Here is a 15,684-nt window from a genome sequence, read left to right as displayed (position 1 = left end):
TGGCTCAACCTCACTGATGACACCATGGGCGCAGCTGCCCTGTCCCTTCACAAAAATGATGTGCTCGCAACAAACAGATTGTATTCTTTCCAAACTTACTTTAATTGAGGTGCAGTCAGTGAGGCGCATGTCACCTTGCATTACTCTCACGATCACGTGACTTAATTTTTGGGCAAAAAGTTATGAGTCACATGTCCAGAATATGCCCATACAAGGGTGATACATTTAGTCTATGTTCTACACCAAGCAAAGTACAAGTTGGAGTCGAAAAAACTAAGATAGAAAAAACTAAGGTAAATGATGCAAGACAGGGATGGAGGGGCCCTCTCCATCCTAGCCTTGCACCCTACAGTAAATGAAGCAAAGTAAAAAAGTAAACTAATAATGAGCCAACTGTAATGATAGTTAGTATGATGTTGAATATTAAAGTGACGCTTACCGAATTAAACATGTCAAAAAAAAATGGGAGGCGCATCAAGTGCAGACCAAAAACTATGGCAAAGATCAGTATCATCTTGAATCTTGAAAAGACACTTACCTCATCAAAACCGCTACCAGACAATGTGTGAGATAAAGCTGGAAAAAACACTGTTAGCACAAATCAGACTTGAAAACAAAACAAAAAACAAGCCCGAAAATTCAGTGGATCTGATAAAGCTAGAGAGCAGGTTAGTAAATTAGATTTTAACAGGAGAGACAGATATATGAAGGCGCCAGTCCCTGGGGACATGGATGGCCAAAAAATATCCCCCAGAGCCCAAAGTTAGAGGCGCCAGTCCCTGGGAACATGGATGGCCAAAAAATTATCCCCCAGAGCCCAAAGTGAGAGGCGCCAGTCCCTGGGGACATGGATGGCCACAAAAATATCCCCCAGAGCCCAAAGTGAGAGGCGCCAATCCCTGGGGACATGGATGGCCAAAGTGGGAGGCGCCAGTCCCTGGGGACATGGATGGCCAAGAATATATCTAAAAAAACTAAAGAAAAGTGAGCCGCTGGCAGAATGAGAAGACTCACCTTTAAGGCGCGCTATCAAATTTGATAGCGCGCCAGTTATTAACAAGAACTGTAAATAAATATGAAAAAAATCAGTATTGTCAAGCGGATGTACAAAGAACTTACTTGTTATTATGGGCTTGATGACTGCAGCGCTGCCTTTGACTACTTGCAGCTGCAGTCTGCAAGTAGCCAAAGGTCAGATGCAAGGAAGGTATGGTAGAGTAAAGGAGGATGAGTAGCGTTGCAATACATGGTTAAAGGTTGAAAGAAACGAACCGTGGGAGAAATGGAAATGGTTGATGTACCGTTTGTTGATTTGTTCTTGTTTGCCGGAATATCACGTGCACAATTGTGGTTGGTTTTTGCGCACAATTGTCTTTTGTGGACGTGTCTCTATTGTCAACGTGTCTCCTTCGTCACTTGTAAGTTTTATTTCTTTTGTTTGTGACTATGTAACATACTGACTACTATTTCAGGCCAATGTTTGCTCAACGCGCATGTTTTGTGGACGCGTCTCTATTGTCAACGCGTCTTCGTCACTTGTAAGTTTTATTTCTTTTGTTTGTGACTATGTGACCATACTGACTACTATTTCAGCCAACGTTTGCTCAATGCGCGCGTTTTGTGGACGCGTGTTTATTGTAAACGCGTCTCTTTTGCTACTGGTGAGTTTTTGTTGTTATTCTGTGGCACAGTGGCAAACTAACTACAATTTTAGTTCAATCTTTCGTCAACACACGTTTTGTGGACGCGCGTCTCTTGTCAACGCGTCTCTTTCGTTTCTGGTGAGTTTTTGTTCTTTTTCTGTGGCGCTGTCGCATACTAACTACAAATTTAGTTCTATCTTTCGTCAACACGTGTTTTGTGGACGCGCGTCTCTTGTCAACATGAAACTTTGGTAGATGCACTTTGTGGATTTTGAATATAGTGAAAATTGTCAACATAAATTTCACATGACCGTGTTTGTCACATGACCATGTTTGTCACATGACCTTGTTTGTAATGTTGAGTTTTTCAACAATGAAGTCTGGTCCAACAGTACATCTGCAAATTTGTACCGGCCTGCATCCCTGTGATTCTTATTTGTCAGATATAATGGCCAGCTGGACTCTTGTTTTTAGCAATGTGTTGAATGAACACAAAGATTCCTTTGTAGCAGCTAAAGGAAATTCTGGCATCAGGGCTCGCATCCTCAAGACAATCAAAGATGCTATAGGCAGCAGTGAAGCAGCCAAAGACCCTTGTGTCATGCTTCCTGAGAAAAATCTGCGCAAGGTGAGCTTTTATAATTGTGTTCTATACTAATCTAATCAATACAGGCTGTTCGTGCCTATTATTTGGACTTCCTGGAAGATGATGAGGATCGCAAGGCAGAGGAAGAGATTATTGAGGGAGGAACTAAGGACACATCTGCTCCAGATGCTGTTACTGTAGAGATGGTGAGACAGAGGGAAGATGATAAGCCTGAGGATGCTGGGAAGTACAAGACAGAATTCTCTGGTTTTGATGTCGTCCAAAAATTATTTAAGGATGAATTTGCAGAATATGACAAGCAGCACAGAGATACCTCCAACCCAAAGTCTATGGGTCAGAGGACAAGATTGGCCCGCATGTGGCACCAGGCCATGTCCCCTGAGGTGAAGAAGGAGCTTGAGCGAGTTGCAGGAAAATGGAACCAGGAAGGACCTCCTGCAGATACCAAGGACAGGTATTTTTTTCCCAAGATTCTATTGGCATACATGCTATATAACTCAACAATACATCAATAGATACCGTACCCATAACCAGAAAAAAATGATGGAGGACTTTATGGACATGGTCCGGAGAACCATGGGATTGCATGTCGTCATCCTTACAGCCCATGACCGAGGTGAGGGAAAAGCTCCTGGAACTACTGTGTAAGTGTTTTTGATGCTTCATATTGTTAATCATGACTAACTTGTTTCTAAAGCTGGGAGACTTCGCCACAAAAGGCCAAAAAACCTTTTACTCAGGCGACCAAAGACAATCGGAAATGGGCAGAACATGCTCAAGATCGTCTTGCCAACTGGCTTCTCGAAGGAGAATATGGTAAATGTCTCTTTTAACTTTTTAATTTAATATGGTAGCTAAAAGTCTGTCAGCCGATGGAGAGGTTAGTGATGGAGAGGATGACAATGAAAATAATCTCCCAGATCTCACTGTTGAGGTCGATGATGATGGTTATCCTTGCCTACCCACAGGCTTTGTATGTCTTAAGCTGAAGCACAGACAACAGCTTATTTGGGCTGTCTTTCAAAAGGCCTATGGTGAGTTGATTTGTCTTATGTGATTGTATCATTTACTCACTTTTCCCAGCTGTTATTACCAACAATCCTAGGGCTCTGGTGCCCTGGGGTGAGATGTCGACCGATCCCACTCACTACCTTGATTCAGGATGCATTCCTGAGAATGTTGTCATCAGGGATCCTTCCCACCTGCAAAAGGACACGATCACTGCAATCTACTCCCACTGGAAAGACCGTGCTAGTCATGACATGCCGATTGTACGTTTTGTTGGATATAGGCAAGCTGATTTCTATGATGCTCGCACTAAGAAAGGAGCTGCAAAGGGCAAGTCAAGGGCGAAGCCTGCCTATGTTGAAGTCTCTTCAGATGAGGAAGGACTCTTGAACAAGGTCACCAATGGTAAAAGCTCTTCAGATGAAGATGACGTCGAGGTGGAGACTCTGACCATTCCTGAGTCCAGCCCAAAATACCATCTTGCTAGGGACATGGTCCCTTACCTCAAGTCTCTCTCTACTGTCCCTTCATATCATCGTCTTCTTACTGCGGTTCAGAAGCTTCCGGTATGTCAGATCTCTTAACCTCATGATTTTACATTGATTTTGTCTTTTTTAAAGCAAAGAACAGATTCAAAGTCAAGGAAACAGCATCTTCCTGTCTGGGCTTCTTGGACATGGTCTCAGGCATATCTGCCTCAAGACATCCATGAGGATATGAAAATTGCCTCAGTCGCCCTGGAGCATTTGAGTAGCTACCAGTTCGATTCTCGTGGATGGGGCATGGTTGTGGCCCTGGGACTTGGACTCCTACTTCGTGAGTGTCGTCGTGCTCAGGAGTATGAAGCCGACGAAGCTGGAGATGATGTACCTGACTACTTGGGTAACTCGATCTTGGGCATCCAGATGGGCGACCAGATTGAGGAAAAGGTTGTAGAGATAGGGGCAGCAGTAGAAGCCATGCTGAAAGATGAGAGCCTGGGGTTGTCTGTTGTGAGGAAAGACATTGAGAAGAGGCGTTCAGAGGAGAAAAGGAAGTTGAAGGAGAAAAGGAGAGTCGAGGAGGAGAAGAGGGCTGAGGAGGAGAAGAGGGCTAAGGAGGAGAAGAGGGCTGAGGAGGAGAAGAGGGCTGAGGAGGAGAAGAGGGTCGAGGAAGAAGAAAGATTGGCTAAGAAAGCAAGCAAGGTGGACAAGAGGGTGAGGAAATCCAATGCTAAAGGGAAGGGTAAGAGGCCTGCTGCAGATGTGGAGGAACCAACCAAGAAAAAGGTGAAAGCTTCCCCTCCTGATCCACCTCGTCGTTCTGCCAGAGACAAAGCACCTCCAAAGAAGTACAATGTCTGAAATATTTGATATATCATTCCATACATCTTGTATCACAATGGCTTAGAGTTGATTCAATGTTTTGTATATCTGTGCTTGAGACTTAAAGAAATATTCAATATGGCACTGGCCATACATGTTTGAATATAGGTTATTACTCATGCAGCTGGCCCATTTGCACAGACTGCACAACCAGGCCGGCCCTCATTGGTATGGGTCACTATAGGTGCGGCCAGCCCCCTTTTCACACTGTAGAAGCAGGCCGGCCCACAGGAGTATAGGCCATTACCAATGCAGCTGGCCCATTTGCACAGACTGCACCACCAGGCCGGCCCTCATTGGTATGGGTCACTATAGGTGCGGCCAGCCCCCTTTTCACACTGTAGAAGCAGGCCGGCCCACAGGAGTATAGGCCATTACCAATGCAGCTAGCCCATTTGCACAGACTGCACAACCAGGCCGGCCCTCATTGGTATGGGTCACTATAGGTGTGGCCAGCCCCCTTTTCACATTGTAGAAGCAGGCCGGCCCACAGGAGTATTGGTCATAACCTATGCAACTGGCCCATTTGCACAGAACGAAATACAGGGCCAGCCGGTATTGACCTTTGGGGCAGCTGTTCCCCTTCACATATGCCAGGGGCAGACTGCCAGAATGTTGGGTTCTTCACAATTCACTGTACACTATCAATGGCTATAACTTGATGTAGATTATGCATGACCTGGCCTTCATAGTGTACAGTGAATTTTGAATAGCCCAAGATTGATGCCCTAGCCACTGTATATATTTTAGAATATTCACAGATTCACCATCACAGTGATATGCAGGGTGAGGATGGCTCATCACCTCTACATGCATGTGTTACAGTTTTGTGGGTCACAACTGTACTACTAGTGTATTGCACAGATTTTGTAGGTTTTATATTATTTTTTTCATTAGCCTTTATCATCAGTATTCAAGTTGGATCAAAGGTGATAACCTCATCCCAATCCTTTGATCTAACTTGAATACTGATGATGTTTGGATAGTTTAGTTACTGATCCAAAATTGTTTACACTGCACTGTATTTTAGATATTACCATTTTTTTATACTGGAGGATGGAGGTCTTCAAGTGCCTTCAAAACCATACTAATCCAAGAGCTACCATTAGCCCCTACAGTGTTTGGCCTATCTGTCATTTATACTAGAGACACTGGCCTGTCCAGGTACTGCAGGTATGTAGAGACACCGGCCTGTCCAGGTCCTGCAGATACATCATGTATACTAGAGACACCGGCCTGTCCAGGTCCTGCAGATACATCATGTATACTAGAAACACCGGCCTGTCCAGGTACTACAGGTATGTAGAGACACTGGCCTGTCCAGGTCCTGCAGATACATCATGTATACTAGAAACACCGGCCTGTCCAGGTACTGCAGGTATGTAGAGACACCGGCCTGTCCAGGTCCTGCAGATACATCATGTATACTAGAAACACTGGCCTGTCCAGGTACTACAGGTATGTAGAGACACTGGCCTGTCCAGGTCCTGCAGATATATCATTTTTACTAGAGTCATTGGCCTGTCCATATTTCACATAGTCGGCCGATACTGGATATACGTACACTGGCCGGTGTCCGGTAGGCCAGGTTTTGCAGGCCAATGTACACATCCTATGACAGGGTTTTACAGTGTCATATGACTGAAAGGTGTGATATGACATACAGTGACGTTTGTGTTCTGGAATCGATTGACCATAATTGAGACATGTTCCTTCCAGTCTTTGTTCTTTGTATCTTTCCAATGGTCGAGAGACTCCCGAGAGACTGCAATAATGCACAAGATTTTGAATGCCAACTTAAGGATAGGATTATTGGGAGCTCGACCGTATCCACACAGATGGAGAACTGTGCTCGGTAGACAGGATAGGCTCGAGGCTCTAGCGCGGAAAGATGCGACGTGGTAAAATGCAAGAAAATCTGAAAATGCACGAAATTATCCAAAAGTTAAGTTTATGCTGTGCTACGTGCTGTAAACTAAACATGAGATAATTGTGTTGTCTCGTCAGTCAAAGTTCCGGAGCCATTAATATGATTAAAGTCGGAAAAGGTGAATTCATCACTTCCTAGAAAAGCTAGAGGGACACAATACCCAGTATGTAAATTGATATGATACTGCTTGTACGTAGATTGATCATCGGGTGCGTATAACCGGGCCAGTGAGCACAGAACCGTTACTAAATAATAGTGCTGTAAGTGCGGCCAGCTGCGATGGGCTCATGGCCTCCAGCATCCGCATATAGTGTTCGAGATGAGTATGGTTAGTTTCAGGTATAAACACGCTTGCAATGTGTCTCCCCATGCGGGGTTCTTCTAGTGCCCACCGGCAGAAAGTAGCCATTATTGCGAAAAACGGCTTGACATTGAGATTATCCCCGATATACCAGTGATATTGGTGTTCACTGTCATGTAACAAGTATGACATTGTCACAAGGATCACAGGGTTTGCAAAGGCAACGTTGACGACGACTCCCTCGACCTAAAAAAATGCAACTCGAAGTATGAGTGAATCATGATCAAGGGTAGTACTGTGGCACGTACAGATATTTGGCTATACAAAAACAGGTCATTCTCTACAAGACGTTGGACTCGTATCGCGTGCTCAGCGATATGCGAAATGTTCAATGACACGCTGTAGTCAAACCAGAGGTCATACTTGTGGTATACAAATGACCTCACCACCAACTTCACGTCGTCGAGTATCTCTACGAAGACGGGCTCGAGCTTCAAGAGCCGATATTTTTCGCCATTATCTAGTTTGCTTAATGCCCATTGTTGAAGCGATTCTGCTCCCAATCAGTTCCATACCGGTGATTACTTGAAATTTCGGAAATCTTACCATCAGTCTGGGATTTGGTCAAGACGTCCCACGAAGACTTCACCATTCGACGTAAAGAATCGGGCGAGGGTAGTAACGTTTGGCGAAAGGCATCCACTTTGACCATTTCTTTACACTGGCACAAAAACCCTGGAATGCCGAATGGAATGAGCCTCAATTCCGTCGTTGGCGTGCTTGAGCTCGTGGTTGTAGAGCTTTTGGTTTTGACGAGTTTGGTGCTCGGGTGTGACGAACAAGATGCCCCCCTGGATTCCTGGGGGCGGCAGAGGTGGGAGGAAGCGATGACCAAGTGTTGAGTGACATCATCAGTATGATTAGATGGATGGGTGAGGGTCACAGTGGGTATGCTGGGTGCAGCCGATGTTGGCCCAGAGTTGACAAGAAAAGACAGGTTGAATGCCACCGCGTCACTTGCTACCAGACCTGCAGCTGGGATGTGGGGAAACGGATTGGATACCACCCCGTCACTCACTACCAGACCTGCAGCTGAGATGTGGAGAGGCTGCTGCCACGTATCTAAAAAGCCTATTGTGGTTGGATCGGAAAAGTGTTTGGGTTTTGGATGGAAGAGCTGGTCCCGCCAGTGCAGCGGGTGTACAGAAGGCAAAGGATAGTGGATTGAATTCATGATGGCGGCGGCGGCCAGCTTGTCCTGATTAGGGTGCTGATGCAATCGATGGTGTGACTGATAGCCACCCAGTATGGCAGGGTAGTCATCATCCTGGCATTGCTGCAAGCCCCGTAATGATGATTGATCAGGATAGTTTGCGGCCTCGCTGGAAGGACCTGCTGGTGCCTGCAGTGTGGTCACATCGTTATAATAGTCAAGATGAGGCTGAGACGGGTCAGGCTGTGAGACGAGTCAGGCTGAGGAGACTGTGGCGACCGACATTGAGAACTAACCGTATGATAGTCGTGTTGATAGTCATCGTAGTTAGAGAAATTGAATGGATGAGAATCGGGAGGGGGTTGTTCAGTCGTATGTTGCTCAGGCTGATAATCGCCCTGCAATTGAGGCTGATCGCCCCAACCTGATAACATGGTTGGTAGCGAGTAACAGTGAAAGTAAATTACTCACCTGCAAACTTAAGTAAAGAGGGTGCGCACGTGAAGCCTGGATTGGATCGATCACAAACTACATAATGTACATAATGTACATGGTCTTGAATCGTTATGGTAAAGAAACTGCTATATATATATGCATGTATAGAATTTTCAACACTCAGCTGACAAAGCTAAACACGAACCTGGGACCGGATATCTATGCATGTATATAATTTCCAATGCTCAGCTGACAAAGCTAAAGACGAACCTGGGACCGGACTGGGTCCCAGGTTCGTGTTTAGCTTTGTCAGCTGAGCATTGAAAATTATATACATGCATAGATATCCGGTCCCAGGTTCATGTTTAGCTTTGTCAGCTGAGCGTTGATCATCAATTGGCGCTCAACACGGATTTACATCGTCAAGATTATTATAATCTAATTTAATTTTGAAACCGAGAGGAGTGTTATGATGGATGACTGGGCCAGCCTGAGTAGTAAGTCCTTATTTCATCTCATCACATCTCCAATGTTTCTGAGTCCATGGGTCGAATCAGTCGCAGACTCGCAGGCACCTGCCTTTCTTCCCCGTCTACGAGACCGCTCCGGCTGCAACCAATGGCAACTGGCTCAAAGGTAAACGTTGACCGTGGCACACCCATGGCCTGGAGATCGAGTCATGCAAGGAAGAACTTGAAGGTGCATACTACTAGTTGTCGCGTCATACTCATTCCGTGTGCTACTATATTCAAAAACTCGATGCTTCCGACCTCTCTCAAGCTCACCATCCTCAGCCCCACCGGTCGTGTCTGAACAATGGTCGCAGGCGGTGGTGCATCCGTCGTCTACAGTGATCTCATCGCAGCCGCAGCAGCTGCCAGTGGTTTCGCATTCAAACTCGCCAACTAGTGACTACGGTGAATACTCTGGTGCCCCAAGAAAGGGTCAGACTCTCTTTTGATGATGATCCATACTACGTACGTATCTCATCACTTCAATCACATCTAGCTAATCTAGTACATCTAGTCTACCTGCTCACGTGCCCGCCTTCAAGTTCTAGCAAGATCCTCAGTGAATTTCACCAACGTAGTTGCCACCTTCAAAGGTATCATCTACATGTCACGTTCTACAAAACTGAGCTCATTGCACGCACCGGCAAAGTCAAGATCTACTGGTACGTCCGTCCCAACATCATCTCTCATTGATCCTGATATTAACCCTGAAGGGCTTCCGACAAGACCCAATATGATTACTTCACTGGGTGCGAACAACATTTTCTGGACTACTACCAAGCAAGGCAAGAGTCTCACTGCCTATTTGAGACCAATTCATTCAACCTCTTCGCTTTATATTAGGTCATCGACAACACTAAGTTATATCAGAACTTGGTCGTAACTGGACCACTCAAAAAGGTCAAGACACCGCCTGTCATTTCACGTGTTTCTAGATCGGCAGGAAGCACACTTTCTGGGCTACCGTATAAGGCAAGAACTCAACTGCTTATTTCAGACGAAACCATTCAAGCTTACATTAGGTCATTCGGCGTAGACGGGTATAAAAAACCTCACAGAAGCTTTCAATGCTCAACCTTCTCATCCTCCCAATTCTTTCTACTTCATCTCTGGTATGTCGATGCCTGAGAGTAACTGCGCTGGCAACCTTCCTGCTCCTACTACAGTGGTATCTCTTTGCATCTCAACGTCTCCTCAAGCTAGGGCGAAGAGGAAAATTGCTGCCCTTGTGGAAGAGGTCGAAAATTTGAAGCAGGAGAAAGCGATAAACAAAGGTGTGTGCGTTCTCGACATCTCAAAGCAGTTTTAACGTTCCCGATTGTAGAAAAACAACCTACTATGTTTCCCAGGGATGAGAACTTCATAGGATGGTTGTTCTTTACTGCCCATTAGAAGATCTGGTTGCCAAGAATGACCGGCATTGCGAAGACTCAGACGGCGACCACACAATCGAGTAAGCATTCATGTTCATGGTACCATGTTTATCTTAACGATGAACAGACAAAACCGCCTTCAGCGCGGCTACATTGAACTCAGTAAGACATTGCCATGGTTTTATGAAAAGCTTGCAAGTCTTGATTTCGAAGAGTCAGAGGATATGCTCAAACAGGTTTCTCACAGCATCTTTGTCACACTTCTGTGCTAATTGGCAATGTAGCTCAAGCGAGGAGCTGATTCAGCTCGTGGTGACGACACGGGAACTCTCAAAGAGCTCGTGGCCTCATGGGTTAACATTGAGTGTCGTCCACCTTCGTTTCTAAGAGCAGACGATAAGCACCATCGAGGTTTCGTGAATGATGCGTGCGGTAAGCTACTCTGCCCAGCGGAATGGTGCTGGGAGGATCCAGTGTAAGTGATAATCCTCGTCACTTAGATGTTACTGATAATGTTATTCAGCGTCAGGGCCGGAATTTGTGACCATACCACTGCTTTTATCGTTTCTGAAAATTCATGGCCTATGTTCATGTATGAAAATTATGAAGCCGATGCGAAGAATCTGGAGCGTGGTCTCTTCAAGTCCAAGCTATTAGTCATGGTCAGCGGCCTGATTTTTTAACTGAATTTTAGTTCATCGCATTGCAGGGCTTCAAAGCCATTTTCACATCTCCCTCCTCGGCCAATGAAGTTGATGGCGATGGCGATGGCATTGATATCATTGAGAATCACCAACGTGCCCGGAGACAATCAGATCACGCTAAAGTGAAAACATGCGTTGCCTCCATCATAGGTATGAGGAAGGTAACTCCTCACGCGATCGCATATGCAGCTTGCCAGGTGAGTATCAATGCTTCTCTCTTACCATGAAGTTGAAATCGAATTATCCAGATCCGATTCGCGCTGTCCAACATCACTTCCTGGCGCACTGTTGATGGCGACTTCGGCTATCAACTTTTTTGGAACAACATTGTAGACTTCTTCGAGGATCCTCCAGGTCCAGCTGCGCTAGCGAGGGTGAACAAGCTTCTCGAATGGTGGACCAGGTAAGTCATCGACCTCATCAGTGACTCGCCTGGATTGCTAACCTCCTGTGTAGAAAAGTGTTCGGACGAAATCATCATCAGGACTTAACACCAGATGTTATTCTTCACATGTCTGTCAACAGTCTCGCTTCCCAGAGACAGCAAATGGAGGACGCCACATTCGACTCCAACTAGTTACTTGACGTTTTGCTTGCTCATCCCACTATACACCTTTAGTATGATTAACATATCCTCTTTGTCCCGCTGCATTATTTCAGTCCTACAATACACCCTTGATTATCAATGTCATCATGATTTTAACACCTTCTGATTTATATGTGCGATAAACTCTATTTTCGGATATATGGTATAGTGTGTGATATGAGACGAAGCACGAAGCACGACACACTGATACACTATGGCAATTTTAACATGCGTGATCAGAATTTGCCAGTTGTGAGACTAGGATTGTCCTGTAGTGATGGCACAATATAATTATTTGTCCTAACAACATTGAATTATTTATGAAAAGGTCAATGCTCTGAGATCCGAAAATGACTGCCTAAAGTCCTAACAACTCTGCTGCTTCTTAGACTGTTAATTTAGAATGCTGATGGTCCATTCAACGAAGCGTTATCGATAGCACACGGTAAAATAATCCCGAGCTGAGATGCCTGATTGCACAATGCCGACTTTCGTTATTCTCAAATCCCTGGGCAGGGCTATCTTCTCTGGCTGATAGAAAATTATCGTTTCCATTCATGATAATAGTCTGGTCTCTGTTGCGACAACTAAGTACCACTGCAGCAAAACCTACAATTGGTTATTTTCGGAATAAAACCAGCTAACGCTCAAAAACCATAGTCAGGCTACTCTGAGGTACTAGTGAGGTAGCTCAGTAGTTCATCAGATCTTCGGAAGTCTTGAGCTTGGCACGCCGAAAGGAGTGTCATTGTGAAGGCGCAAAATATTGCGCGAATTACAATTTAGCACTGCCACTGCGCATGCTTGTAGCGCTACATCAAAGTTCGAATCATCGACAGCCATGGTCGCAACCGAAAATTCTGTGCACTGAAGCAACATTGTAAACTTTTGATTTTGTCTGAAGGTATGATTTGATGCAATATTATGTTCCGGAAAGTTTCCACTAGGCAATTATAGATTTTTAGCGACAGACTAGGAAGTCTAATCATTGAGAAATAATATATACTCTGACATACCCTGGAGAATGGTATGTACGTTCTGTATAATGTATTGTTCTGTGTGACGGTCTACAAACATGCATTTCATTTGCGCGACTCTGCTACTTCTATTTCGTTGCAACTCGGCGTCCATCGTGCAGTGAGACCTACTCTAACACAACTTAGGACACCGTCTGTACTCCATACAATATACCACTCAAAGCAACACTCATCCAACATTTAGTCCGTACAGACAAACTATCCATTGAGAAGTACTGTCTACTGTGACTCACATTTTTTATCTGAGCAAGTTATCCACGGATTCGGTAGTTATCCGCAGCGAGTAAAAATATAGTGTGCGAAGACCAAAAGGCACCCATCCTCTTCACGGGTGAGCATCACCCAAATATCTTTCACTTCCGCACACTGCAACCTCCTTCCTTGCCCTTGTAAGACTAGGTCCATATTAAAATGCATGAACCTGCGTTCGAGCGTTGTTTCTTAGACCCATCCAAGCAAAAAGGTCCTTGAGGCAAACAGGGCTACCAGGCCCGTGCGCTTGCAAATTGGTCATACCTCGACAATGCCAAACATTCCCATGTGAAAGCGGTCGGCAAATTTACACTGATTGTTGCGATGCTCAACAATATATTACTTTAAATACCATTCTAATTTGTTCACCAGTTCACTGATGCTCTATCTACTGCAATTAAAAAACTGGGCCATCCCTCAGGAAAAGTTGACCTTCTTCTTTCTTCACCCATCGAGTAACTGCGTTCGCAGCGTTGATTACCGCAGCGTTGGGTAACCGCGGCGATAAAACCACATACAGTTCGAATGGTTGCGTTATCTGAAGCCACAAGATCAGTCTATGTGCTGCACTGCAGTCTGCTTGGTGTCAAAACGGCGACGCGGTTATATCGGAAAACGAGACGCATAGATTTCTGTAACACGGGAGGAGAAGGCTTTCTCAAAATAAAACAGGTGTAAGGATTGACAACGAAGAAGGTAGTAGAGGGAAAGGAAATGTTTGTGCTTTGGGGCGCAAGCCCTACTAAGGGCTTTTCCGGCCCGAAGCAAGAGTCCGAACTGGGCATCGAGGTGAGCTGTGATCCCAAGAAGTAGGAGGGTAGCGACGCGTTACAACTTACTTGGGTATATCTAGTATCCCCAGCTGAGAGGCAAAGTAGCGTATTTTCCCGGAGTCGACAGCTCTGGCCAGCGCGTCGAGGGATCCATCATCATTTAATTTATGGGGTCAATGTCAGCGACATGAATGCGCTTAAGGTAAATAGTCTAGCACAACTGTTCTGAACTTCTGATACTGCAATTCAGATTAGAAGAGTTAAACATCGCATTCCCAATCATATGACATCCCAGTTCAAATTTTGCTCAAGTGCTGTACAGCCTGTACACCGAGTCTTCGGGCTCAGAATAATGCACGGACGCATTGTGACTTTTCTTATCAGCTTATAATACTGGGGCGTGGTACATGTGCACATTACAAGCACTGCCATACTATTCGACATCTGGAACTATGGCTTTCTCCTGCGGCTGCTTCTCGATATATGCAGCATTGCTCATTAGCAAACTGTTTTGCGTGCCATCACCCTGAATGGAATCAGGTTTCAGTAATCTGACACAATAGAGCGCTGATGTGACTCACGATAAATGAGGTGGGGAAGCCGGCATCGAAAGGAATAATGCTCTCCAAATACTTCACGTGCTCGGGTGTTAGCGAAATAGCCAGAGACTCCAAGTTGGCCTCCAGCTGCTCCACTTTTCGCCCACCAATAAGCGGGAACACATAGGGCGTCTTCTGCATGAGATATGCAATGGCCACAGCTGTGATGTGTTCAGCACCGACTTCTTTTGCGACCTTCTCTAATGCTGCGCTCATCGCCCTCTCCGTCTCGTTGCGTTCCCAACCGGGACTCGTGAGCATGCGACCTTTCTCTCCTGTCTGTCGGCGGCGCTCCTCTTCCTCGTCGGTTCGGATTTTTCCACCGGCAAGGACATTCCAAGGGGCGAGCGCAAGACCTATACAGGAGTGACCGTAAGTGGAGGTACCAGATAGCGAGCAACAAGGTTGATCTACCTTCGGAGCGGGCCATTGGTATGATATCTCGTTCAAAGTCCCGAAGCATGACGTTCCAAGCACCTTGGTAGATCACAAACGGTGATTTTCCATGATCCCGAGCATACTGGTTCGCTTTGGACACGACCCAAGCAGGAGAGTCTGAGATGCCCTGCCAGCGATACACGTTAACAAATGTTCGTGTCAGCATAGAAATGGAGACACTCACGAGATACAACACTTTCCCTTGTTGCACCAGCACATGCAGACCGTTCATGACCTCTTCGACGGAAGTATCCCAGTCCCACCAGTGCACGTACAGAATGTCGATATATGAAGTCCTCAGCTTCTTCAAACTGGCCTCAACGCTGAGGTGCATTGACTTGACGTTGTTGCCGGTATACGATGCCTTCTGGCGAATGGCGTCGTTGCCGCGCTGGTAATTGGTCGTGTACTTCAATGAATATGCATCAGCATGGAACTATATTCATAAAATCCCAAAGTTACTTTTGTAGCTATCACGAGCTGGTCACGGATTCCCCGCTCCTCTGCCCACTCTCCGATGATCTCTTCGGAGCTTTGATCCTGACTGAGAGGGTTGTGAAGTGTGTCAGCGACGACGACGAATTTAAGATGACTGCAACACGATACCCACTAGTTATTAGCAGTGTCGATGAAGTTTCCCCCAGCATCGTAGAAGGCGTCGAGGAGCTTGAATGAGGATGTCTTGTCCATACTACCCATCCCAAATTTCTCCCACTTGTCTCCGATGCTCATGGCACCGAGCTGTAAGGGTGAGACATGAACGCCAGCATGAGGGGATAATACGCGATATCGCGCTAGCCTAGATGATGGCTTTGGTACGGGTGCCCATAAGCTGGTCATAGACATGATTGTAGAGTCGAGTGAGGTTGGTGTTGTTAACTGCAGTTTGTGTGAAGGTTGGTAGCATTC

General features: G+C 45.7%; 5 protein-coding genes across 5 annotated transcripts; 3 read left to right on the top strand and 2 right to left on the bottom strand.

Moving 5' to 3' along the window:
- Positions 1–561: 561 nt before the first annotated feature.
- On the top strand, positions 562–969 carry F5891DRAFT_975342 (uncharacterized protein; the record flags this gene model as incomplete). The annotated part of the gene is made up of 2 exons (XM_041376502.1): positions 562–668; positions 711–969. 2 exons carry the CDS (start codon positions 562–564, stop codon positions 967–969), a joined length of 366 nt encoding a protein of 121 aa, XP_041232142.1.
- A 1,122-nt stretch (positions 970–2,091) lies between these two features.
- F5891DRAFT_1181977 (uncharacterized protein) lies at positions 2,092–4,601 on the top strand (the record flags this gene model as incomplete). The annotated part of the gene is made up of 7 exons (XM_041366096.1): positions 2,092–2,271; positions 2,316–2,704; positions 2,766–2,894; positions 2,948–3,066; positions 3,120–3,284; positions 3,334–3,824; positions 3,879–4,601. 7 exons carry the CDS (start codon positions 2,092–2,094, stop codon positions 4,599–4,601), a joined length of 2,196 nt encoding a protein of 731 aa, XP_041232141.1.
- Positions 4,602–6,074: 1,473 nt separating this feature from the next.
- Positions 6,075–9,775, bottom strand: F5891DRAFT_975340 (uncharacterized protein; the record flags this gene model as incomplete). Its single annotated transcript, XM_041376501.1, has 16 exons — positions 6,075–6,143; positions 6,187–6,234; positions 6,287–6,387; positions 6,459–6,540; positions 6,773–7,099; positions 7,162–7,406; positions 7,460–8,255; positions 8,363–8,490; positions 8,538–8,594; positions 8,707–8,720; positions 8,772–8,814; positions 8,837–8,903; positions 9,077–9,166; positions 9,287–9,346; positions 9,541–9,557; positions 9,655–9,775. 16 exons carry the CDS (start codon positions 9,773–9,775, stop codon positions 6,075–6,077), a joined length of 2,265 nt encoding a protein of 754 aa, XP_041232140.1.
- A 352-nt stretch (positions 9,776–10,127) lies between these two features.
- Positions 10,128–11,667, top strand: F5891DRAFT_975339 (uncharacterized protein; the record flags this gene model as incomplete). The annotated part of the gene is made up of 8 exons (XM_041376500.1): positions 10,128–10,287; positions 10,406–10,466; positions 10,514–10,622; positions 10,671–10,861; positions 10,910–11,048; positions 11,096–11,287; positions 11,339–11,493; positions 11,547–11,667. The coding sequence occupies 8 exons, from the start codon at positions 10,128–10,130 to the stop codon at positions 11,665–11,667; spliced, it is 1,128 nt and encodes a 375-aa protein (XP_041232139.1).
- A 2,414-nt stretch (positions 11,668–14,081) lies between these two features.
- Positions 14,082–15,537, bottom strand: F5891DRAFT_1002874 (NADP-dependent oxidoreductase domain-containing protein; the record flags this gene model as incomplete). Its single annotated transcript, XM_041360270.1, is given in 7 exon segments — positions 14,082–14,165; positions 14,176–14,264; positions 14,320–14,693; positions 14,752–14,902; positions 14,960–15,184; positions 15,238–15,319; positions 15,386–15,537. Coding segments are annotated over 6 exon segments (1,043 nt in total), but the record flags the coding sequence as incomplete, so codon positions are not given.
- Between the last annotated feature and the right edge of the window lie 147 nt (positions 15,538–15,684).

This window comes from Suillus fuscotomentosus, assembly GCF_016647785.1.
Source record: "Suillus fuscotomentosus strain FC203 chromosome Unknown F5891scaffold_4, whole genome shotgun sequence".
NCBI lineage: Eukaryota > Fungi > Basidiomycota > Agaricomycetes > Boletales > Suillaceae > Suillus > Suillus fuscotomentosus.
Note: the sequence above shows the minus strand (reverse complement) of the source record. Positions and strands in the feature narration are given on the sequence as shown.